The sequence below is a fragment of the Schistocerca americana genome, chromosome 6 (genome assembly GCF_021461395.2).
Source record: "Schistocerca americana isolate TAMUIC-IGC-003095 chromosome 6, iqSchAmer2.1, whole genome shotgun sequence".
Classification (NCBI taxonomy): domain Eukaryota; kingdom Metazoa; phylum Arthropoda; class Insecta; order Orthoptera; family Acrididae; genus Schistocerca; species Schistocerca americana.
Genome location: NC_060124.1, coordinates 335,669,843 through 335,694,815, shown reverse-complemented (window position 1 = coordinate 335,694,815; position 24,973 = coordinate 335,669,843). Strand labels below are relative to the sequence as shown.

The 24,973-nt window shown below is 42.1% G+C and overlaps 1 protein-coding gene across 1 annotated transcript in view; it reads right to left on the bottom strand.

Annotated features, from left to right (window-relative positions):
• Positions 1 to 3,960: 3,960 nt before the first annotated feature.
• The window catches only part of LOC124620127 (E3 ubiquitin-protein ligase BRE1A-like), a 37,968-nt gene continuing 16,955 nt past the window's right edge, over positions 3,961 to 24,973 (bottom strand). The window contains exons 2-4 of the mRNA XM_047146798.1: positions 20,456 to 21,186; positions 4,243 to 4,296; positions 3,961 to 4,112 (exon numbers count right to left, since the gene is read on the bottom strand). Of these exons, the coding sequence (XP_047002754.1) occupies positions 3,961 to 4,112; positions 4,243 to 4,296; positions 20,456 to 21,186 (937 nt within the window). The remainder of the gene's footprint in view (positions 4,113 to 4,242; positions 4,297 to 20,455; positions 21,187 to 24,973) is intronic.

Below are 24,973 nucleotides of genomic sequence, written 5' to 3'. Positions count from 1 at the left end.
CGCACGGCACAGTGGACACACCAGGAACCGCGGTGTTGGCCGTCGAATGGCGCTAGCTGCGCAGCATTTGTGCACCGCCGCCGTCAGTGTCAGCCTGTTTGCCGTGGCATACGGAGCTCCATCGCAGTCTTTAACACTGGTAGCATGCCGCGACAGCGTGGACGTGAACTGTATGTGCAGTTGACGGACTTTGAGCGAGGGCGTATAGTGGGCATGCGGGAGGCCGGGTGGACGTACCGCCGAATTGCTCAACACGTGGGGCGTGAGGTCTCCACAGTACATCGATGTTGTCGCCAGTGGTCGGCGGAAGGTGCACGTGCCCGTCGACCTGGGACCGGACCGCAGCGACGCACGGATGCACGCCAAGACCGTAGGATCCTACGCAGTGCCGTAGGGGACCGCACCGCCACTTCCCAGCAAATTAGGGACACTGTTGCTCCTGGGGTATCGGCGAGGACCATTCGCAACCGTCTCCATGAAGCTGGGCTACGGTCCCGCACACCGTTAGGCCGTCTTCCGCTCACGCCCCAACATCGTGCAGCCCGCTTCCAGTGGTGTCGCGACAGGCGTGAATGGAGGGACGAATGGAGACGTGTCGTCTTCAGCGATGAGAGTCGCTTCTGCCTTGGTGCCAATGATGGTCGTATGCGTGTTTGGCGCCGTGCAGGTGAGCGCCACAATCAGGACTGCATACGACCGAGGCACACAGGGCCAACACCCGGCATCATGGTGTGGGGAGCGATCTCCTACACTGGCCGTACACCACTGGTGATCGTCGAGGGGACACTGAATAGCGCACGGTACATCCAAACCGTCATCGAACCCATCGTTCTACCATTCCTAGACCGGCAAGGGAACTTGCTGTTCCAACAGGACAATGCACGTCCGCATGTATCCCGTGCCACCCAACGTGCTCTACAAGGTGTAAGTCAACTACCCTGGCCAGCAAGATCTCCGGATCTGTCCCCCATTGAGCATGTTTGGGACTGGATGAAGCGTCGTCTCACGCGGTCGCACGTCCAGCACGAACGCTGGTCCAACTGAGGCGCCAGGTGGAAATGGCATGGCAAGCCGTTCCACAGGACTACATCCAGCATCTCTACGATCGTCTCCATGGGAGAATAGCAGCCTGCATTGCTGCGAAAGGTGGATATACACTGTACTAGTGCCGACATTGTGCATGCTCTGTTGCCTGTGTCTATGTGCCTGTGGTTCTGTCAGTGTGATCATGTGATGTATCTGACCCCAGGAATGTGTCAATAAAGTTTCCCCTTCCTGGGACAATGAATTCACGGTGTTCTTATTTCAATTTCCAGGAGTGTATGAGGCAGCTGTTGAACGTTAGCCACTTTATTCAGGTCTTTCGTATATTTTACGTTAACTTTCCGACTGGTGCGCCTTATGCTGTCACAGGAGCAGGTGAGTGTTGTAAAATTTACTACATATAATTTACTACGTTCTTTTAGTATTAGTAATGCTGTAGGTCTTTAAAAACTGCATCTCTAGGTCTCGTTAGTGATAAAGAGCTAATTATATTCTAAATTCTGAGAGAAAAGTCAGCTAACGCTACATGAATTCGCCGATTCAGGATCAAAGAAACGTAATTCCAAAAACAGTGCTTTGAGATAATTCGACTTAAAGAATTTGTCCAAAGAACTGAGTCCTTTCTAATGGTTTTTCACAAATCTTTCTACGGCAAATAGAAAGTACATTTCATTGACTGTTGTTTTCCACTAGGTGTTACATATTCTAGTCATTCGGTGGACACTAATGCCATATTTTATGAAATTATGCAGGTAGTTACGTTTGTCGGATCCTTAACTTAGTGGCTGCTGCTGTATAACATACGAATGTTAAACAAGTAATATGTAACTTTAAGCAATATTATCATATTAAAGATCACCGCAGTTGTGTTAATAATGTCTCTATAAATACAGATTACGTGGAACAAGTCATGGGAATGCGTGTCATAGCTAACCAATGAGCAAGAGAACAGTTTCTCAGGAATTTTATTATCAGTCTTGATGGAGAATACAGAAAAACCATTATTACTTTCACTTTGCATTATTGGCCTGCAGTAACACTGAACATACAATATATAATTTACAGGTAACAGAAATAATATTCTTGCATTTAATCTTCACATAACAAAATTGGGGAAAATCGTTTTAACAAAGCACAGAGCTTCCTCACAACTGTTTTTCTGTTTGTGGATTACCATTTCAACAATAATACCGAGCCAAAATTATTGGTTTATATGAAATAGCTAAGGTGGTAAACTAGCAACGTTAATAAAAGGGACAAGAAACAGAAAATAAACATGATGCCTATTCCTGTGATTCCTCTAAATTTTCCTCATTTTCTAAATCTTTAGCAGCATAGAGTCCTTGATATGTGTGATACCTAGGAGGTATAACACCTCTCTTACAACAACTTTTCTTTTCTTTGCCTACGCAGAGAGGATTGTCATATGCTGGGCACAGTGTATTGTCTTCAGGACCTGAATTCGAAGGATTTTGTATCCCAGGCCTTTTCTTGGTGTGCAAAACTTGAAAGTCACACTCATCGTAGGAATACTTCAAAAACATCATGTCCAACTGATCTTTCCTGTATTGCATCCAAACAATCGTAAGTTATTTCACAATTTCTCCATTCTCAGCAGTTTTCCTATTCCGAATTATTTTCTTCTGAAGCTGGTTGAAATCTAAAATTTGAGTGTTATCCATTTCTGACACTCCGTACTTGTTGGAGGTTACAACTTTATACCAGCCATTTTGATCAACAACATCCACATGTTTACTTTTTCTTTCGATGCTCGCATGCACTGAGTCTACTTCCATTTGTGAATGTCTAGGCTGAAAAAAGCATTGGTTGATTGTTGGAATGTCCAGTGTATTCACTGCAAGCTAACACATAGTATTCAGGTTGGCATTCCTGTTCTGGTCGCCATATGTATCACGAAACAAGGTTGTCGATTTTCCTTGAACATGGTTTTTCAGAAAATCCCACAGACATGAAGCCACCTCTATGGAACCCTTTTTTCTGTTGTCTCGTTCCACATGTAGCAATCGGTTTTCTTTTCTCCAACATTAATAATTGTGAGATTGTACACAGAAAGCCTTCTTTTATAGAATACTACCTTTACATTCACTGTAGGGCAGTAAAACACAGCTTGTAAGTCAAATTAAGATAGCAAGGGTTCTCATTTTCTTGCACTTACTTTCTTAATGTTCATAAATTTTATTGCTATTTCTTTTCAAATGCTCTTCCTGTTCCCTTTTAAAATCGTCATCTTCCTTTTCATCAGGCAAAAGGTGTGAAAACTTTAAACATTTATCAAGCATGTCTGTTCGTGACCTGAGGAATTTCAGATTAAATTTCTTTGTGAATATCTCTTTATATAGCAGTAATTTCTCTATTGTCTTTCGTTCCACAAATCATTGTTTCCGATATAACTCATACATTACCTTAATAATTATATCGGCAGGTAAATAATCTGCTGTACATTCTGTCCTCTTGTAATGAGAAGGAAGAGTAGGAAAACTCTTAAAGTGTTCGTTATAGCCTCTTTACTTTCTTCTGGTCTCTTTATCCCTGGCTCAAAACATCATCTTCGCTCTTTCTCAGTTATATGATGTTCATCTCATTTTTTGATAGTATTTCTCACAAAGGTTTCAGAGATATCAAATGTTTTGAGAAAAACTACATACACACTTGAATGTTATCAGATCCCTCTATGACACAATAATTTCTGGGTCGTCTTACTTCGTGAGTTACCACATTTCGTCTGTCTAGCACAGTAAACTTACTGCCACACTATGGTGGACATTTAGAGCAATCTTTTGGCTTCACATTTCTTGCTGGAACTTCGGAATTCTTCGGAGAAACATATGCCCGACCATGCTGTCCATTGATTTTCCTTTGATGTCTTTTCCACTAGTCTTTAACCGCTGTCCCTTTTCATTTCTTTGTTTTGTTACTGTTCTCAATACTAGCATTATCATCTGAAATTTCATCTTCCTGATTGCGATGATTTACTTGTGCACTAGTTGCAACCTCAGCAGTTTTTATGACATTCTTTATAAGGGATGTGCCATGTTCAACACTGCAGTCTGTAACAATAAAATGACAAGTATTCAGAGGAAGAGAAAAAAATTAACTGGAACTGCTACAGTGTCTAGTAATTGTCTGGATACTCACCAGAATCCGTAGTGTTGTCTGGCTCCTAGGAAGGGTCATCACCTGTATCTGAACCAATGAATGTCCTGAGCATCTCCACATCACGATCTTCCTCAGCTATGAATATAAACAATAATAATAATAATGACAACAGCAGTAACAGCACTAAAATAATAATAGCACTTACTACCGAAATATATACGCTAAGAAACAGGTTCTAATACTTACGAGATTCTACCAAATTCTGTTCCTTCTCTAGGTACATTTTCACCATCCTTCTTCCTCTGGACACCACAACGGCCCTACTTGCTTGTAAATCCATTCACAACTGAAACGATATTTATATTCACTGCCAGGAAGTTGCATTTCATTGTTGTCACAGAGCGACGGTGACAATCCGTCTAAGGAGAAGTAGCGGGAGAAGCAGGTTCTAGTAGATCTGTTAGGATCAGAGAAACGTAAAAGCTGTTCCGTTTCACAAATTAATTCTGCGTCCTGTGCTCTAAAAACGGACCAGCTCTTCCATCTGTCTGATCATTACTACTTTTTGTAAAATGTAGACACGGTCACAACTAAAAAGGAAACCACATAAGATAGAGTTACAATTGTTTGATCGTACCGTAGGTCTTGATTCCGTTTACCTTAAGGTACTAACAACTCGAAAGTGGCAAAAATGTAGTCACGTCTGTCTCATCCTAAATGGGGGCATTGTAAGCCAAAATGGAGAATAAATTGTTTGAATTTGGAAACGATGCAACAGGGATTTGCAGACATAAAACGATGCTCCTGAGAAAAATATTTATAGAATTCATGTACATGGAAGACTTCAGAGAGCGCCATGGTGTCTTTCATATGCGGGAGCTGACGAGACAGCTGCAGCTCAGGCTGTGCATAGAACACATACTGTGAGATGCAGCTGACTGACAACTCGCCATCACACGTGAGCTGTCATGTTCAGATGTATTTGAATTTTTAGACATGTTCAAAAGTACCCAAACGAGCTGAATTTTGCGTAAATTGGTACTATGTTCAAACGTTTTTTGAACGATTTGCTACAACTTTTGGTAACACCCTTATTTATCACAATCAACGATCATACTATGGATGTAATCATATAACTGATACTTGACGGAGATAGGCCATTTTGAAAACTAATGAGCAGCTCACGCATTTTTCGCCAATGTGTTTCGCCTTTGGCTTGCCAGTTTATTTGGGTCAGCTGGCTTCCATCGTCAAATCTGACCCGTTGACTATGCATTTTGCAAGCCTCAGATTGTCCTGGCTTCTCTGAGAAAAGCCCAGACGCTTTATGCCAACTGAGCAGCATGCAATCCAGTTGGTGATTGTCCAAGTACTGACTGTCTAAGTGCTATTTTGTGTCATAACTTGTCGGTTAAAGACGGAAATTGCTGCCCCAGTAGTAAAAAATGTGTAAATACAGACAATTAATAGCAGAGGCAAGTCGTTGTTGTTGCTGTTGTGTGACAGTATCACCGAATTACAAATACACAGGATGTCTCAAAAACACCGAAAATGCTTAGTATGTTTTATTGGAAGATACCATGATCAATTTTCAAGAAGGGACACATATTTAGAAATGCACCCCTGGGCACTGGAGAGCATCGAAGTTTCAAGTGGATGTGCATTCTACATTACACCAATGAACCCAACATGGGTGGCACATCACGCTGTCTACATCAGAAACGGACATCGAACTGTGTACCTTCTACATCAATGCATAACCTGTCAGTACTGCTGAGCCTCACATCCGTGAGCCATTTCGTGTGGTAGTCTTTGAAGTATTTCAGTTTTCCTGTGGACACTAGCAACAGAGTCCTCCACTGACATTACAGGTGTGCCAGTACACCGTAAACTTCCCACAGCAAATAATCGAGACACGTCAAAGTTGGTGATTATGCTATGGAACTAGTCGACCTCTGCCAGTCCATCGATTGGGATAAGCAACTTTGAGGTAGTTCTGCACATCAGCATCAAAGTGTGCTGAAGTTCTGTCGTGTTGCAGCCCCATCTCTATCCGAAAATTCGGTGGCACCACATGCAACAGGGTAGGCAAACTATCTCTAATAAATGTGAGGTATGTTGGTTTTGTTTCTTTGGCAGTATACATGGTCACCAGTTACCTTGCCCATATGTTAATAACGACATTGTGATGCTGATTTTGAATCACCTGTGCACGCGGATTTTCGTCCGCCAAAATATACATGTTGCACATGTTTAATACGCCATCGCTAATAAACATTCACTCATTTCTGAATAGAACGAAGCTCGGGAAATATGGCTGGAGTATTCACTTTTGTAAATACCACTGCATAAGCTGTACACTGCATGGATAGTTTCCCTCTCATACTGCCTGGACTTAATGCAGATGGCATGGATGGAGCTGGTGTTAACAGACAACATGCCATATGGCACTTTTACCCATGTTCAGCGCCTGTGCCACCTGCCAAGAGCTGGTGGTTGGTTCCTCTTTGAACATTGCCAGCACATCTGTTTCAAACTGTAGTGTTTGTGACAAGGAAGGACGATGTGAATCACATTTTGGCACCTATCAGAGGACAAACAGTAGCATGGGTTTGTTATAATGATATATATATATATATATATATATATATATATATATATATATATGTGGGGGGGGTGGATGTATGTATATGTGTGTGTGTTTGTATGTAATATGCATTGCTAATAAAATCTATATTTTTCTTAATTACTTGTTACTGCATAGCAGTCCGCTATGTGCATGTGTAGTGCAGTCGCCTTCTTGAGAAAATCTGGTAAGGTAGCAGACTAAATACTTGAGTTTGGGCTCACTCACAGTCTTTACAAGTTGGGCAGCTGACGGTAGCTGTTGATAAAAGAACTTTGTCTTTGCAGTGGAATACCTTACGCAGAACAAAGTGAGGTGTGGGAGTCCAGTTGCAGTACCATAAAAACCGAGGGAGCTGTCTTTGTCAAGAATTTTGTCTACCTCTTGATAGAAGACAGCAAGGACAGTTGTTTAAATTCTGAAATGAAACTTCTTATTGGTTAATAGATATTATTATTTAGTTGAGGGGGGGGGGGGGGGGGGACAGATTCCGAATGCTAGCTTCCAGAAAGTACTAACGTGGAGCCCAGAGCACAGGTTAGTAAACTGAACTGTGGACAGGGGAAGTCAGAAGAACTGTTAAGAACTGCATCCCTCTCTACGTTAATATTGCAAAACTGTTACTAACTCTGAATTTTGGTGTTTTACTTACTACAATACTGAATACTGAAAAGCCATCTCAATTGTGCACAAAAAGTTGTGCAGGATCAAAAGCAAGACTTAACCGAAATTGCGGACAACAATCATCTCTTTCCCGGTGGGCGGCGACGAAAGTCTTCTTCCTTGGTAGGCCGTGTGTGTAGACTTTTCCACCATTGGGCAATGTGGAGGGACTTCCTCTCTGCCATCTGCAATCAACAGCAGATTAAGGCACATGCAATCTTCTGTTCTTTGACTTGCAGAATTTCATGATATTATTCAGTCTCAGTAAATGGGTAATGAGGCTTAGATATCGTTTGCAGGCACGATAATAAGTGCGAGTAACTGTTGCAAGCACTGAAAGATTAAGTTAACCATTCTTTCAGTGTAATCATGCAACAACTAAGAACCGAAAGTTTGTACTTTCACACCTGTTCTTTGATGACAACCTCGCAGGTTCTCATCACTTTCTGATCTTTGCATACCATTTAAATCTCTGAAGTCAAACGATTATTCATTCTATTTTCTCAGTGTTCTGGAAATTCATTTAGATCTTGCGAGCAATTTTATATGCATATTTTTAACAGCAGGCCTGCTGCAATAATTTGGATTATTTTGGAAGCCCTATTTCATGTCGCAGTCTGATTATATTCTTTTACTAATTGTATTTGGCAGTATGGTTGTAACATGACTCATGCTTCGACAGAGATACACCTTTATAATTAATTCAAACTGTTGCACACAGTTGTAACTGAAGTACTTGAGCCTATGTAAGCACGCAAATAAAACAGTCACAAACATATTTGGTGACCCTGCTACGATTCTACCTACATTGGATCTCTAATCCGCAGTTGAAATTGAAATAAAAAATTGAAATTAATTTGCTTCCAAGAATAATTAGCAAATATGCTTCTTTTGCGGTGTTCCTCTTAATTAACTGGTTAGCATTGTTCTTGCTGTTTCTCAGTATTGTCCTATTTTGGAGTGGAATTTAATTTTTGGTGACAGTATGTTGAATTGTGTTTTAGTTTCCTGTGTCGGCTTTTCGTTGTTCAAGTGGTAATTGTAAATGTGTGTTTGGGCCTAATTAAGTAATGCCCTGATTGACCAGGTCCAGGGAAAGGAGTTTAATTAGAATGAATGTAAGGGAACAGGATGTCTGTAACTTGGAGACTATCCATAGAGAGTGTAATATATGGAGAATTAGTCGGAGATCTTATTTGCAGGGTTTCGTTAGTGAAATGCAGAGAGTGATCAAATCACCACATATGGATCAGGATATGGTGAAGGTAGCTCAGTACCTGGTCCCAAAAGAAAGAACACCTATGGCGAGGATTGCACAGCAGTCGTCGTGAATGAGAAAGTAGCATGCACCGAAATGGTTTGTGGAACTGCTCCATATGCCCCTCCTGCATTTGATCTTCCGTTCTTCAGGTATTTTTAATACACATCGACACAAAGATTAACTATCAGTATAAACAGAGTGACGAGAAGTTTCAATGAGAAAGCTGATGATTGGTCCAAGAGAATGATGAAGAGATAAAAATTTAAGTACGAAGAATCAGAAACTGTCCGCGAAGATCGATTAAAGGTTTCAGTTGCAAATTAAACTTGAGGAAAAAGTATTAAGTCTGGGTATTCAACTTCAAGAGAACCTGCCACAGAAAATCAAGTAAAAAGCAAAGGAGTTTAATAAAAAGTTTAAGGCATCGGTAGATGAAAACAAGGGAAGGAGGAAAGAAACAAGCACAGATTTAGCAGATTTAGTAAGCATCAGTGTGAAACGGCAACCCAAGCTAAAACCGAACATGAAGTTCAAACTACTGTGAATAAACAAACTGACTATCAGATGGCCACTCCTGGAGACGACACTACAGCTGGGGAAAATAAGACACCGAAAGAAGAAGAGCATATCAGAGGATTGACTAGAGCCGTAGAGAAGATTGTTGTGTGCTGTGACATGGATTAAATAGCTCTGTTCAGTTTAAAACACCCTCTGGAATTCAAAGAGTTATTCAGATTAAAGGAGGGCCAGAGGAACACAAACTGTAAGCATCAGGAGATGTGGTTTCGAATAAATTGATTGAAGGACAGTAACGGAAGTGCAGATAGTAATATATATTATTCTGATACAAAAGAAGAGAGAAAAAGAAAATAGGAAGAGCAGTTGCATTTATTAACTGACAACCTGTGTCACGTTACAGAGATACCACTCAAAATGACTGCGAAAATCACTCCAGATTATTAAAACTATGACACAGATGACAGTCATAGACAACTTGAGTTCACACAAATAATTACATGTTCCAAGATCCTACCAATGAGTATTGGATTGAGTGTAGTTACTCTAAAGCAGCTTAATACGTTGTTCAGCGGTAGGGCTGGGCTAGAAAGCAAGAATACATTCTCAATTGAAAATATGCATGACCGTATATTTAAATAAGAATCAACAAACTTGTGATGTCAGTAAAATAGCTTTCAAAACCAAATAAGAAATTTAACAACTTGTGAAATGGTAACGAAGAAATGAAATTAGGAACTGACGTCAGCAAATGATCTTTTAAAGAATTAAGACTAAGCAATTTGTCAAATATTTACAGGTACAGTGGGGCTACTGAGTCCCCTGTGTCAAACCTGGCTTATCAGGCTACACGTAACAACTACAGTGGAAAATTACAATCTTATTTTAGCAGAAATCACCATACTAAATCTGAGGGTGTGTAAGCTAACAACCTCACCAGGTTGGCCGGTCGGTGTGGCCGAGCGGCTCTAGGCTCTTCAGTCTGGAACCGCGCGACCGCTACGGTTGCAGGTTCGAATTCGCCCTCTGGTATGGATGTGTGTGATGTCCTTAGCTTAGTTAGGTTTAAGTAGTTCTAAGTTCTAGGGGGCTGATGACCTCAGATGTTGAGTCCCATAGTGCTCAGAGCCATTTGAACTTTTTTCACCAGGCTGTTTTACAAATACTTAATTAAAATGGGTACAGTTAAAAGGCACTCAGATTAAGTTATACTTCCCTACATTTAAAAAGGATAACTCATAGTTGAGCCCTCAACATTATATATGATGTGCCACTAGAAATACGATAAATTTAAACACGCATTTCTGATTATCGTAACTGTAACACAGATCACGTAACTTCGACACATTTCGCAAACAGCTGCGACTAACATCTGTAATGAAAGAGAGTTGCATCCATTAAGGTAAAGTTCAGTTCTTTTGGAGTGAACCCCCATAAACACAAACACGGTAGACCTTCAGGGAAGAAGAAACTAGTGACAGCACCACTACTTTAGCACAACAAGGCGCAGAAGCCAGAGATGGTGTTTCTTTGCCACCAGAGCCAACCCAAAACATCGCCTTCCTGGGACGATGTATGTGCTCCGGAAAAGCTGTTTACTGTCGGCTCCGGACAGTGAAGGTAGGCCGGCCTCGCACCTAACAAGTGCTCTTTCCAACTCAGTCCGAAAATTCTAACTACCCTCGTTCATGCCAGTAGACGTCCTCATGTGGAGAACCACCAAAGATCGTACCCCACTACTACGATTGACGGGACTATAAATCGATACGAGTACGAGCCGGCCCAGCTCAACCACTCTCACTTGAACTTAGAACACCACTCCCTCTTCCCCTCCCCCCCCCCCCCCCCCAAGGATTGAGAAAGGGGTTCAAGTTTACTTAAACAAACTAACTTGTCCTTTTAACGTGGAAAACGTGGACCCTGGAAACCTTTCCTATGATGAGGTTGTGCACTGAGAGGCTGACTGGGTTCAACAATCGGAAGACCTCTCAGGTTACCACAAACCGAGAAACCAACATACCAGATATAGTTGCGTCGCCCCATTCCTAGCCACGAAAGACAAAGGTGAAGACGTCATCACCAACTTCCTCTTAACATGCTCGGTGGCCCTTATCATATAGCTGTGCGTGCTCCAGGCGTGAAAGTTCTGCGTCCTTCGTGGCTCTCTTCCAGTTTAGCTGAATGACCTCAGGGATGACTTACGACGTAGTCCGACAAAAGATCATTTACAGAGCACAAACTTGCGAGCGGGAAATCGAGAGGGTAACTTAACATCAGCGAGGCAGTTGTTGCGTTCAAAACTTCGTGATGTGCCGAATTAAAGTCTATGTTCTGCCACAATTATGACTAGTTCCACCTGCGCTGCAACTCAGCGTGGAAAATAATCAGTGCTGATTTCAAGTTGTGGTTCACTCTTTCGGCAAATGACGGCTGAGGGTAGTATGGTATGGCGGTGTGATGGGCGATGGCATTATTAAAACAGAAGCGCTTAAGTTGCCTCAACAAAAATGCAGGAGTATTGTTACTATCTAACGACCGGGATGAGCCGAAGGTAGAAAAAATTCTAGACAAACGCCGAACAGTTATGGCCGTGGTCATTCCAGTGCTCAAGATCAGCCACAAAAAACCTGCTGAAGGCACCCACTGCCACGAAAACGTAACGATTCCCATGTTTCTATATGGGAGCAATCCGACGTAATCAATAAACATTATGTCCATGGGATTACTTTTGCGCGTGGACTGAAGCGACCTCTGCCTGGGATTGGAATTGGTCTTGGCAATCTTACAATCCCCACACTCCCCCATTAATTTATGCACGTTCTTCCGCATACTAGTCCACGTCAGTTGCTGCATAGTTTACGCCAAATTTTTATTCACGCCCAGATGCCCCCAAAAGACTGGGATATATGAACATATTTAAAGATACCCAGAACTAATTTCCCTGGTAAACAGGTCCTAAAACATTCGTCACTCTTGGTGTTATAACACACAATGCCTTTCCTTAATTTATAGTCCGGCACCAGTTACTTAGCAAGAAGCCTTTGCTTGAGCCCTGGGTTCACAGATCCTGGCTCTGCTTGTCCCGAAGAGCTCGGGTACCTGCTTTAAAACGACAGAAGCCACTTCAGCGCTGAAGGACCCTTGACACGGCTGCTGGTCAATTTAATTTTTTTGGAACATATGCCTGAGGGCGTGCACTACCCGACTCTCGTCGAAAATGCTTGACGGAGAAGCGAAAGACAGAAACACACACATTCCGCCTGGCGAAGCGTTGTATGGTTTACTGGGTATAGCCAATACGCAGCTCAAAAGCTGACTGCCGGTTTCGAGGACAAAATGCTGGTACTCCATATAAGATTTAAAGTTCTCCAAAGTGAACATTACTGCAAGTGACTCCCATTCGTACACCGAGTATTTCAGTTCTGTTGGCGACAAGGCACCGGAGCCATGTGCTATGGGACGACGCTCTCCATCATGTTCTTGGAAAAGCATGGCAGCTTCACAAGAACTGGAGGCGTCAGTTTGCACAATTAAAAGCTTGTTCAAAATCAGAAATGGCCGAAACGGGTGAATTGGTTGAAGTTACTTAAATCACGTCAAAGGAGGCTTACTCTGTCTCCCCCCCCCCCCCCCCCACTGGAAACTCACCCCTTTCTTTCTCGTCATTCAATGGAGCCGCAAAGTGGGCAATATTTGGCACAATTTTTCTGAAAAAATTTTACATTGCGGTTCTTAGGGGACGGAAATTTCTGAAGATCCCGACTCCATTCCTTGTCTGTCTTAATCCCTTCGTTAGCAAATGTCCTAGAAAGGATATCTCACTCCGAGCCAAATTTACCTTCACGGTTTCATTGTCGAACCCGTTTCCCTCAGACGAACGAGAATTCGCTCAATATGCCGGTGGTGTTCAGAAAATGTAGCACTATACACAACTACATCGTCCAAGTAATTATAAACTGACGTGAACTTCAGGTCACGCAAAACGGGATCGAACAGACGTGACAATGCAGCCGCACCAGTGGACAAGCCAAACGGAACACGACTGAATTCGTATAAGTTCCAGTCGGTGCAGAACGCTGTCACTTGCTTAGAATCCTCAGAGAGGAATTTTGTGGTAGGCTTCGTTGAGGTTTAGGACACTAAAAGAGCGTGCCCTAGCAAACCAGGTAAAAGATTTATGCAAGTCCGGTAGTGGTGCAGATTCGGAAATGACTTTGTTGTTGAGAACTCTACAACCCAACATCGGACGATATCTACCAGTTAGCTCCTTAGATACCAGAAACATGGGCGACGCATAGGACGAGGTTGAAGACCGTATCACGCCGTCACGAAACATGTTATCAATCAGCTGTCTCAAAATTTTCATTTCGGTTAGCGACAACGGTATGGAAGTTGCGGTACGGAATATCATCCGTCAACCTGATCTTATATTGGCTTCTGTTAGTGACTCAGTTTATTGATCATTACATCAGGAAAGCGCAAAAGTACTTCCAATAGAGCTTTTGCTTCACGTTCCCCTAACGACTGACCTGGAACTGAGTATCATGCATCGCGACACTATTAACCCATTGGAGCGTCTGCCAAGCACCGCACACAGCTTAAAATACTTGCCAGGAAAATTTTTAAAAGAAATCTTCTTGTCATTATAATTAAGAATTTAGGCCATTCGCTGCATTAAGTTACAGGCCAATAACCGATTAACTGATAATTTTTTGACGTATATTAATTCCACTGGCCACGAAAAACTTGGTATAGCCATACTTCCCCGCAGATAACCAACTAGAGGCAACACCTGCACATTGGCAGTACGATATCTCTGCTGAGTTTCCTGCAATGGAGCGCCCTTAGAAATGGCGAGCCTCTCCAAATACTATGATCAACAAGAGAAACACTGATTCCTGAATCTGAGGCCGCCGAGAGGTTCATGATTCACATAAGCACATACAAAATGTCAGAAACGACTAGTTACTGCCCCGTTATGAATACACCGTTTGGGTCGTAAAGGTCCCTCGGACGCCCGCGCTTGTGGTGTCAGCTGTTCGGACGCTCCCCATACTGTAGAGGGCAGTGGTGCAGAAAGTTACTGGTATCACCACACCGAAAATAACTTTTAGCCTTTGATGGAACCGTTTGCCTACCCCTCAGACTCTGAACCCTTTTCACATGTTCGTTTCTTTCGGAGCTCCTTTTCTCATCAGTGAAGCGTATTATCTAGATTTTAGACAATAAGTCATCTAACTCGAGAAAGCCGGCAAGTCTCCGTAAAAACATCAGTTGTGACCTGTCTTCGGGCTTAATGCCTTTCAAAATATGTCCAGTGACTTCTTTCTCGGCTACTGACGTTTCCAGTGCTGTGACTGCAATACGAATTTCCGCAATATACTGATGGAGTGTGTCGCACTGAGACTGGACGCGTAGAAAATATTTATGCAACAATTCGGCCCTAACTCTCGGCGATATTCTGCCTCTGACAACCTTTCTCCTTAAGTCACCCAAAGTTCCCAAATCTTATACAACCTGAAGGATCTCCTAAAGCGAGACGCCAACCAAGTGCGTCCGCGTGTTTTTCAGAACGTACCAATGGCCATAAAACCTCTACCAGTTGTTGTAATTCGCCGATGAACAGCGCTGGAAAATTTTGAAACTGGTATGAAATCAAATTCGTCCACCTTTCCAAGGATTCTAAGGCTACGTGAGAATGTTCTTGACTCACAGTGCCACGGACTGACTCATTGGGATTACTTCGCGTTGCACTACCCTGTTCGTCAGTAGCCTCTGTGTCACTCGAACCCAACTTACTAAGCCCAGCTTGCAACTGCATAGCTTCAGTTAGCAATTGATCACCGTTAACTCTTTGTTCAGGCGTACACTCAAGTTGCTTCAAATCATGCCTTGTATTAATTCAATGATTAAGTTGTGCCTAACGCGGAATACCTGGGCACGGGTGGGATTGTTATCCTCCGAAAACTCTATATTCTTAACTACTCCGGAGACGACCGCCGAACAGACGTATAAATCGGGACGCATCTCGCCGATGTTCTCAGCGGTCAGGTGCAGCGGACAGTGTACGAGACAGCGACGCTGCCACCTCAGGATTCTCCAAGAATACGTAATTCGCAGATAAGTTGTCCCCTTTTAATACTGATCTCGCGTCCGTCGGTCGTCGTAATTTAATATATATATTATTATTGTTATTATTATTTTTGATTGTTGCCGACTTACGTGGTGGGCCTTAATAAAAATGATATTTAAGTTGAACAATGTAATAAACTTTTCATATAAATTTCCTCGGCTAGTCAGTTGACTTTAAAGCAAAAGATCTTTAGTTATTAACTACAATTGCGGCCCACACACGCGCGAGAGTATTTTCTTACCTCCGTTAACCATTGTATTGTAGTCAGAGTCCTGGCTCTGGGTCTCGGCTATGCTACTGAAAATAAGAATCTTAAAGCTAAGTATTTCTGCTACTTCGTGCGGCTGTGGAGAAAAATTAATATTATGCTAATAGCGGGCGAGTTTTCCGCTTCCGCTAATTTTTCATAAGTTAATATCGCCACGTAATGGCGTCGTTGGCTGCATCGGCCGCTGCGATTGTTGAGCTGTAAATTACTTGAATGCAGGTTAATTCAAGTAAGGCGGACATGAAATCGGGATCACCTCTTACAAATTAAAAGTGCACAATAATATTAAATAGTTATATTATATGTTTAACTCATACAAATATGCTTACATTTGTCAGCACACGCAAGATGTCCCTCTAGACACATTCAAGACAAGAGAAGAAGTGAAGTCGACTAAAAAATTAACAAAAGAGCGTATCTTGTCGTCTCTTTAGATCATTCTGTCATAAATTATTTCTTTGCAATCTAAACCTACACAGAAAAATTATTATTTTACGGCTACATGATAAAAAAAATCTCTTACAAATTATGAATGTCTTCTTTATAAATAATTTAAAGTCTTTTCGTAATATGGCACTGGGGACGCTATATTGCCCCCCCCGAAATGTTTATGTCATAAAAAATGTTCGTGTTTTTTGACATAAATATTTCCACTTTCATGTCCACAGTGTCCACACGCAGATTTTTCTTTCACAGTTTACATATGTCACATCGTATGTTGTAATTACTGAGGTGCGTAGCACACAAAGTGTAATACAGATGAGGTTCAAGGTATACAACCACGAGTTAGTCCGGAATATTTTTAAGTCCCAGGGGTGTCAACTGTTCGCTCCCCATTTGGCGCGGCCGTAGGGAAACCTGGGGAAAACCTCGACGGAGCGACAGACTAACTGCTTTGGTCACTTTCACTTAATAGTTTCTGGAATGTCATTGGAGTACAGGATGTGCATACAAATATTTTTGTTGCACTATGCAAAAAATGAGGTCATTAAAACAATTGATTGCGGTGTCGTTGATGATCTACGCCGCGACGTTTGGCTCGCGACGGCGTCGGTTGGTGTGTTCGGTGCTCGGCGTTCGCGGCGGCTGCGGAGAGGTCAACGGCCGCTCGACGCCAGCGTGTGTCTCGCCGTCGCGGAACGTCAGAATCAGCTGATCGGCTGCACCGTTGGCGATGCGCTTCTGTCTCGGCCGGGCGTGGCGGAGTGGGATGATATCCGCCCCCCGCTCTTGTTGGCAGGAGTCAGCTCTGCTACGCATCTCCGACGTAGTACATGAAACACACACACAACCAACGTAATATTTGTTTCCCGCTGCAGATGGTTACGCTAGTGGGAAAGGAGCATTTATTAGTGCGGCAGTTGTTGTTAAGTTTTCGCCAGTTTCCGAGTGTCAAGCTAGCACTGTCTTGCAGAAAACATGACATGGATCTTCTCCCGTGAATGAAGTTTTGATGCGCCACTGTTTCCATTACACGTCAGTTTTTGTCTTAATAAAATTATTTATGTTTTCGCCGCACTCGCAGGCACTGGTGAGTGTCCCAATACGAACTTAGCACAAACATTCGCCGTTTCTGCGGTCGCTGTTTTGCAACAGTCCACGCATCGCATTCCAATCTCGCATTATTGTGCTCACTGAAACTACAGTCTGTCCCAAAAATATTGACTGTGGGTTCACTTCACGTTAACAGTTCACATTTATAGTAAATTCACAGTTTTTCGTGCGTAATATTGGCGTTTGGCGTCCTCACCGCTGTTAAACGTTCAATACTAGCACTTCACTGTCCATATCACAGTTTCACCTTCACAGTTTTTCACACTGCTTAAAGTAACTGTTTCGATTAGTTCACAAACACTAATGTATTTCATTCAGTCTGAACTGGATTTTGGCTAGTGCTGGATTTTGCCAGTCTCTCGCACTAATTATCTCTTTTTTATTTTCCACTTAGAGTCGTACTTGCCTTCAGATTTTTTGACTATACAATTGTATTTACGTCTCATCTGAGGTAAGTCCCCATGTCATGTCTGCCCACTCGTTGCGTACTTGCCCTCCAGAGCCAGGCTCGACTTTACAAAACTTTGCCTCTCGCATTACTGTACACATTTTATAATCTAGGCCTAGCGTGCAAGTTCCTAGATTAATGTTAGATTTGTGACTGTTGTTTACACTACAAATTCGTGCAAATCTCTGCCTTAGCAGATGGCAATATATTTTAACAGTGCTTGGCGGTAGTCGCGTTTACTGATTTGCTTTGTACTTGGTCCACAACACATGAGGTACCTTGGGTGATGTACACCCTGCACTCATGTTGTTTAGTAAATTATGATTGAGCATATTTCAAGATCGGTATAGACATAAATACATAGAACAACATATACACTATAATATTAAATTTCATAAGTTGCGTTACTACTACAGTTCAAAAATATTCGTGACACACTAATGAAAAATTCTTTCATCATTACATGCTGGTGAATTTTTTAAAAATATTTTTAAAGCATTTTTCAACATGAAATTTTTAACATATTCTTAAACCTACGTTCATTTTTTTTCTTCAAAATGCAATTGCTTAAAAATACTATTATTCCTTAACATCTACAAAATTGAATCGCACTAATCTTGTGTGCCTCATTGTCTTTAAATATTACACTAAAATCGGAACATTTACACACAGAAAAAATACACTATAAACTTAACCTACTACACACAAAGGTAAACGTTGCTCTACTGAGCAAACTTCTTTAAGTCTTGGTAAGTATTTTTCTTGTTTACTTCGTAATTGCCTCCTTATTCGACCACAGGATGATGCAGTTTGCGTGACAGAAAGTATCGTGAGGTACCACTTCGATGTTATAGGTGTAGCCCTCGATAACACCGGGTTTTTCCGAAAACACATTCTCATAATCTGTAAGTAGCTGAGTCAATTCGTTTTGTTGTGCTTCAGTCAAATGTTCTGACTCCCTAACTTTCATGGCTATCAGTTTCCTTTTTTCCTCTCTGTCTTCAGTAATAAACTCCTTATAACATGCTTGTCTTGTACTTAAGTCAGAATATAAATTCATTACCTGTATTCCTTCGAATCTCGTTTGAAAGCTCCGGCAATATTTACCGTGCACTTCCCGTGTCCTCAACAACGGCAAAATTACACGTCTATCCTCATTCATAAGGCTTACTTCCCCGCACAAGAGGTCGATTTTTGCGTCCCTCTGGCGTAAAAATTCCATCCCCAGGATGCAAGCAACACCTAATCCCTTAACTACTAGGAACGAGCTTTTCATTGCTTCATTTCCTACCGTAAACTCGACTTGCACCTGGTGCTTTATGATATGAGATTGTGCACCTATTGCACCTGTTACACGACAATTCTTCACTGGCAGTACTGGTATTCTATTATTTTCACTCAAGTACTTGTAAAAATTTGCACTCATGACATTGGTTGACGTACAGGTATCGACTATTATCTGTATTGGTGCTCCATACATATCTGCTTGCAATATAGCCTGCACAACACTTTTGTCGGTTCGGTTACATGTCTGCGGTATGTCTACAAGTTCCTTTTCTATTTTTGTTCCTTCATTGTATCTCAGCATACAAAGTTTATGGCTGTCATCTGTGAATGTGCCCTCACTACACCATTCTGCAGCCAACAACGGAGAGCGTATTGTGGCTGTCTTTAGTTTAACGGATGAGCATTAGTGGGTTGACAGTTGTCTGTTACTTCCACTAACCTCACATTGTGGTTCTGGTTGTTGTTGTTGCTACTGTTGGGTTGGCCGCCCTGCCTCCCCGATGGTGTATTTTGATATTGTGTATGGGTCTGGTTTTGTGGTGGTCGGTTGTAACTCCATGACATGTTCTGTGATGGACCTGGGTTGGCGTTCCATTGTGGCGCTGTGTTTTGTTGCCACTGTGGTGTCGGTTCGTTACGACCACGCCACTGGTTTCGGTTGTTCCGCCATTGCGGATTGCCGTTACCATTATATCCATTACTCATGCGTCCATCATGATGTCTCTTTCGATTTTCACGGTTATAACCGTTGCCATTATAACCATTGCCATTGTTTGTGCCTTGATTCTGTTGCCGGTGCTCTTGCCTATTCCCGTTACCATTTGGTACTAAGTTACTACCGATACTGTGGCTGCTATTGTGATCGGCTTTGTGTTGATTATAGCCTGCATGGTTCCACTTGTTTTCGGTTTTCATATCTTCGATCAATAGGTCAACAGAATCCACTATTTCCATGAATTGTTCTATATCGTATTCCGGCACATTGATGAAATATCTTTTAATTTCACTGGGCAACTTCATTTTTATTAATCTGATTATGTCACGATCGGACATTGGCTCGTCCCAGTACCTGGTTTTGTTTATATACTTTTCGAAATATTTGCGTAACGTTCCCATCTTAGGATTGTACATTTCTGGACTGTACAACTCCTTTCGTAGTCTTTCTTGGACGCTATCGGACCAGAATTTTTGCAAGAATGCACCTTCAAACTGTTGCATCGTTAGACATTTTTCGGACACGTCGGTGGCCCACAGTGCTGCGTCACCTTGAATAAAGGAGACCACGAACTGTATTCTTTGTCTTTCCGTCCATGTCCTGGGAAACACATTCCTAAAGCTCTTAATAAATACAACAGGGTGGACATTTCGTTTTTCGCTATTGAAAGGTTGGAATGTCCTGTGTTTTATTACATTGTCCTCTGTTTTGCACGTCTGATTGCTACATTCTGGGACATTCATCACTTCGTGATGTACGCTGCACGGTATCGCATGTTGTTCGTGCTCATAATTCGCATTAGGTTGCGGTTGCGCACTCGCACCCTGGCTACCGTCAGCGTTATTATAGTAATCAGTGCGCGGAGTCTGATTCATGATCTGTCCGCCACTGTTTACATTGCTTTCCAACGCAGACAGTCTCCGCGCGACCTCCTGTTGCCAATTTGGCAAATCCGCAGTCACACGGGACTTAATCTGTGTTAATTCGGCATGTAGTGCGGCAGCGCTGGCGTCAATATTTACACTCGCGGCCGCAGTCGCTTGTTCTACAGCTGTTTTTACGTCGCTTTCAATCTTTGCAGATATCTCGCGATCCTTTACTTCTAGCCATTCATTTAATTGTTTTTCTACTTTTTGAGCTTGCACTTCCAAATATGCGTCAATACTTTTCCGTGCATCTATCTCCACATTATCTACGCGGTTGGTTAAAGTCTGGACATTATCTTCAAGCCTAGCCTGCGATATATGTAATTTTTGCATTTCGCCAGCTAAGCTTTGCACAAGATCGGGTATTTCTTTGCACGCGTCCCGCATCTCGGCTAGTTCGCTTTGGATACTGTCGAGTTTTGCTTCACTGCGCTGCTCTTGCTCAATGAGCTTTTGCGTTAATTTTTTCTCCTGCTCATGCAGCATCTGAGCCAGTTTTTCGTCTCTTTGTTTTTCCCTCTGTTCTGACATTCTTTCCTTTTCCCTTTCTTTCAGTTCTCTTTGTTGCTCTTGCTCATGGAGCATCTGAGCCAGTTTCTGATCTCTTTCCCTATCTCTTTCTTCTAACCTGCGCAGAAATTCTGCAAATGGGTCTGCACTCGGTGAGCATACTGGTGCCCCGCTTAATCTAGCACTCGATTGGCCCCCCTGCCCAGGCAGTGGAGTTGTTACTCTATTCCCATTCTGCTGTGGAGCGTCATTCACCGTCCACAGATCCTCGCCCCCCGCTCCGGAAATTATGTTATCCGAGGCGGTGGCTTGGGATTCGTTTACGTATTGCAAATGATCCTCACTTTCCATATTAACAGAATTTTGTTCTTCTGGTACGGATGCTTTAGGTTGTCCTATCTTACCCATACTAAATTCACTTTAAGCTACTGACAAATCTTTAACGCTGATACACACACGATTAATTATCCCCTCCAAAAAATAAACACATAAATACACAAAACGAATAATTATCCCTCCAAAAATAAACACATAAATACACAAAACACCGAAGGTATCTCATGTGCACATGGGTTCGATATTCCGCACAGAGCTACACAGGATGCTTGCACAATAGGCCTTATCTTACTTATTTTTCTTTCTCGCAATCCTCTTTCTTTTCTACACTTTTTCCTCTACAGATCTCCTCAGGGTGTGGTTTTGTTGTTGTACATGTAAAAGAATTCATACAAGCATTAATATTTTACAACAATTAGACACATACATAATTACATTCATTACAATAGAATCATATTAATCGGGCCCCAAAGTTGCGGCGCCAATCTCGCGTCCGTCGGTCGTCGTAATTTAGTATATATATTATTATTGTTATTATTATTTTTGATTGTTGCCGACTTACGTGGTGGGCCTTAATAAAAATGATATTTAAGTTGAACAATGTAATAGACTTTTCATATAAATTTCCTCGGCTAGTCAGTTGACTTTAAAGCAAAAGATCTTTAGTTATTAATTACAATTGCGGCCCACACACGCGCGAGAGTATTTTCTTACCTCCGTTAACCATTGTATTGTAGTCAGAGTCCTGGCTCTGGGTCTCGGCTATGCTACTGAAAATAAGAATCTTAAAGCTAAGTATTTCTGCTACTTCGTGCGGCTGTGGAGAAGAATTAATATTATGCTAATAGCGGGCGAGTTTTCCGCTTCCGCTAATTTTTCATGAGTTAATATCGCCACGTAATGGCGTCGTTGGCTGCATCGGCCGCTGCGATTGTTGAGCTGTAAATTACTTGAATGCAGGTTAATTCAAGGAAGGCGGACATGAAATCGGGATCACCTCTTACAAATTAAAAGTGCACAATAATATTAAATAGTTATATTATATGTTTAACTCATACAAATATGCTTACATTTGTCAGCACACGCAAGATGTCCCTCTAGACACATTCAAGACAAGCGAAGAAGTGAAGTCGACTAAAAAATTAACAAAAGAGCGTATCTTGTCGTCTCTTTAGATCATTCTGTCATAAATTATTTCTTTGCAATCTAAACCTACACAGAAAAATTATTATTTTACGGCTACATGATAAAAAAAATCTCTTACAAATTATGAATGTCTTCTTTATAAATAATTTAAAGTCTTTTCGTAATATGGCACTGGGGACGCTATACTGGCCAGACCTCTCGGCTTAATTACAACAGTGCTCCTACCCCAAAACCCAACTTAGCATTAGCATCTCCGACAAAGAAATATACAGAAAACACAACATTTATGTAATTGGCCACCCCCTTCTTATAAAACCACGCTGTGATCCTACCACTGAACATCTTAATACGTCGTTAAGTGGTATGGCCGGGCCAGCAGGCAAGAAAGGAACATTATGACAGTAAAATAACTTTTAAAACCAAGTACGAAATTAAACAAGTTTTCAGGTATAAAAGAAACGGCCTTGCCGCAGTGGATACACCTGTTCCCATGAGGTCACCGAAGTTAATCGCTGTTCGGCGTGGCCGGCGCTTGGATGGGTGACCATCCAGTCGCCAGGCGCTGTTGCCATTTTTCGGGGTGCACTCAGCCTCGTGATGCCAATTGAGGAGCTACTCGACCGATTAGTAGCGGCTTCGATCTAGAATGCCATCATAACGACCGGGAGAGCGGTGTGCTGAACCCACGCCCCTCTATCTGCATCCTCAGTGGTAGGCCACTCGTGGCCTGAAGACGGAGTGCTTAAATATAAAAGAGATTAAGAATTGACGTCACTAAAACATCTTTTAAACGATTAAGAAACTAAGCAATTTGTCGAACATTAACAGGTATCTGAAGTCAGCCAAGCTGCATATTAATAATAAAACTTTTACATTTACAAACATTTTCAGTTGCCTTTGAAATACACAACAGTAACAATTTGTTACGTCCATTGGTGAATTCAGTTTAGGACTACGAGAAGTTCTACAGATACAATTCAGCATCGCAACAGGTGGGATAACACGACGGATATTGGGGGCGGTGTGAACTCGCAGGTGTGCATGTGAACTAAAGAGTAAGAACTTACCTAACTTTACGAAGGGCTGCACATATTTCATTATATTACCACATATAACCTTATTATCGTTAAACTAAACTAAACTCCGTCCAAACAGGCCTTGGAAGGCCCAACGGCACCGACCGGCCGCCGTGTCACCCTCAGCACAAGCGTCACTGGATGTGGATATGGAAGGGCATGTGGTCAGCACACCGCTCTCCCGGCCGCATGTCTGTTTACGAGACCGGAGCCGTTACTTCTCAATCAAGTAGCTTCTCAGTTTGCCGCACAAGGGCTGAGTGCACCCTGATATTACCATTATATAACCTTAAATAAATAAAGAAACCTCTGCTCCATCAGTGGATACAGTGATAAGCAAGAAAGTAACTAACAACTGGGTAGTACTCTTACTACAGGAATAGGAAAATCAATAAAGCTTACTTGCCAGCAAAATTAATTGGCAAACAGTTACTTGTATTAATTTTGTGTGAAGACATGTCCATGAAGAAGCAACGGTGGCAATGAAATTAGTTGCAGGAGATTGTAAATCTTACAATAAATCCCTAGGGTAGAAAAGTGTCAATATATATCAGGAAGCCACCTAACGGTGTGCTGCAGCGGGTCCTTCTCGTGCCTCTAGATGATACCCTCTACCTCTTCTACCTCTGAATAGCGCTTGGCAAGAATGATGTAGGTAAGCCTCTGAATTAGCTTTAATTTCTCGAATTGTGTCGTGAAGGTCATTTCGTACAACGGAGGAAGTGATATCTTCCCGCAAAGTGCTCTTTCGAAATTGCAGTACTAGACCTCTCAGTAAGGCACGCCTTACTCGTAATGCCTGTCACTGGGATTTGCTGAGCATAATTGTAAAGCTCTAGTGTCCACTAAATGATCCCGAGACAAAACGCGCCACTCGTAATTGGTTTTTCTCTATCTGTCCCACCTGTTAAGGAATCCCTGTTGATAAATGGTACTAAAGAATTGGTAGAACAAGCGCCTTGTATATTACTCCTGTAGTGGATGAATTACATTTGCTTAAGATTCTTCCTGTGAAGATGTCTGCCCTCTGATTTTCCTGGTAATAGTTCTATATGGTGATTCCATCCTGGGTTTATCTGTATTGTTGCTGTTTGATATTTTACAGTAGTTAATGTTTCCAGCAATTTGTCATCAATAATGGTGCACCACTGGATTCCTTACATTTATTTACATTCAGGGTCAGCTGGCGCAATCCGCAACATTCACCAATCCTCTGTAGGAAATTTAGGAAATCAGTATTGTCTTCTGGTCTTACAAATTTCTTACAGACAACCGCATCATCTGCTAACAGTTTTAAACCGCTTCTGACGCCTCCTGATAGACTATTCATACACATTGTAAACATTA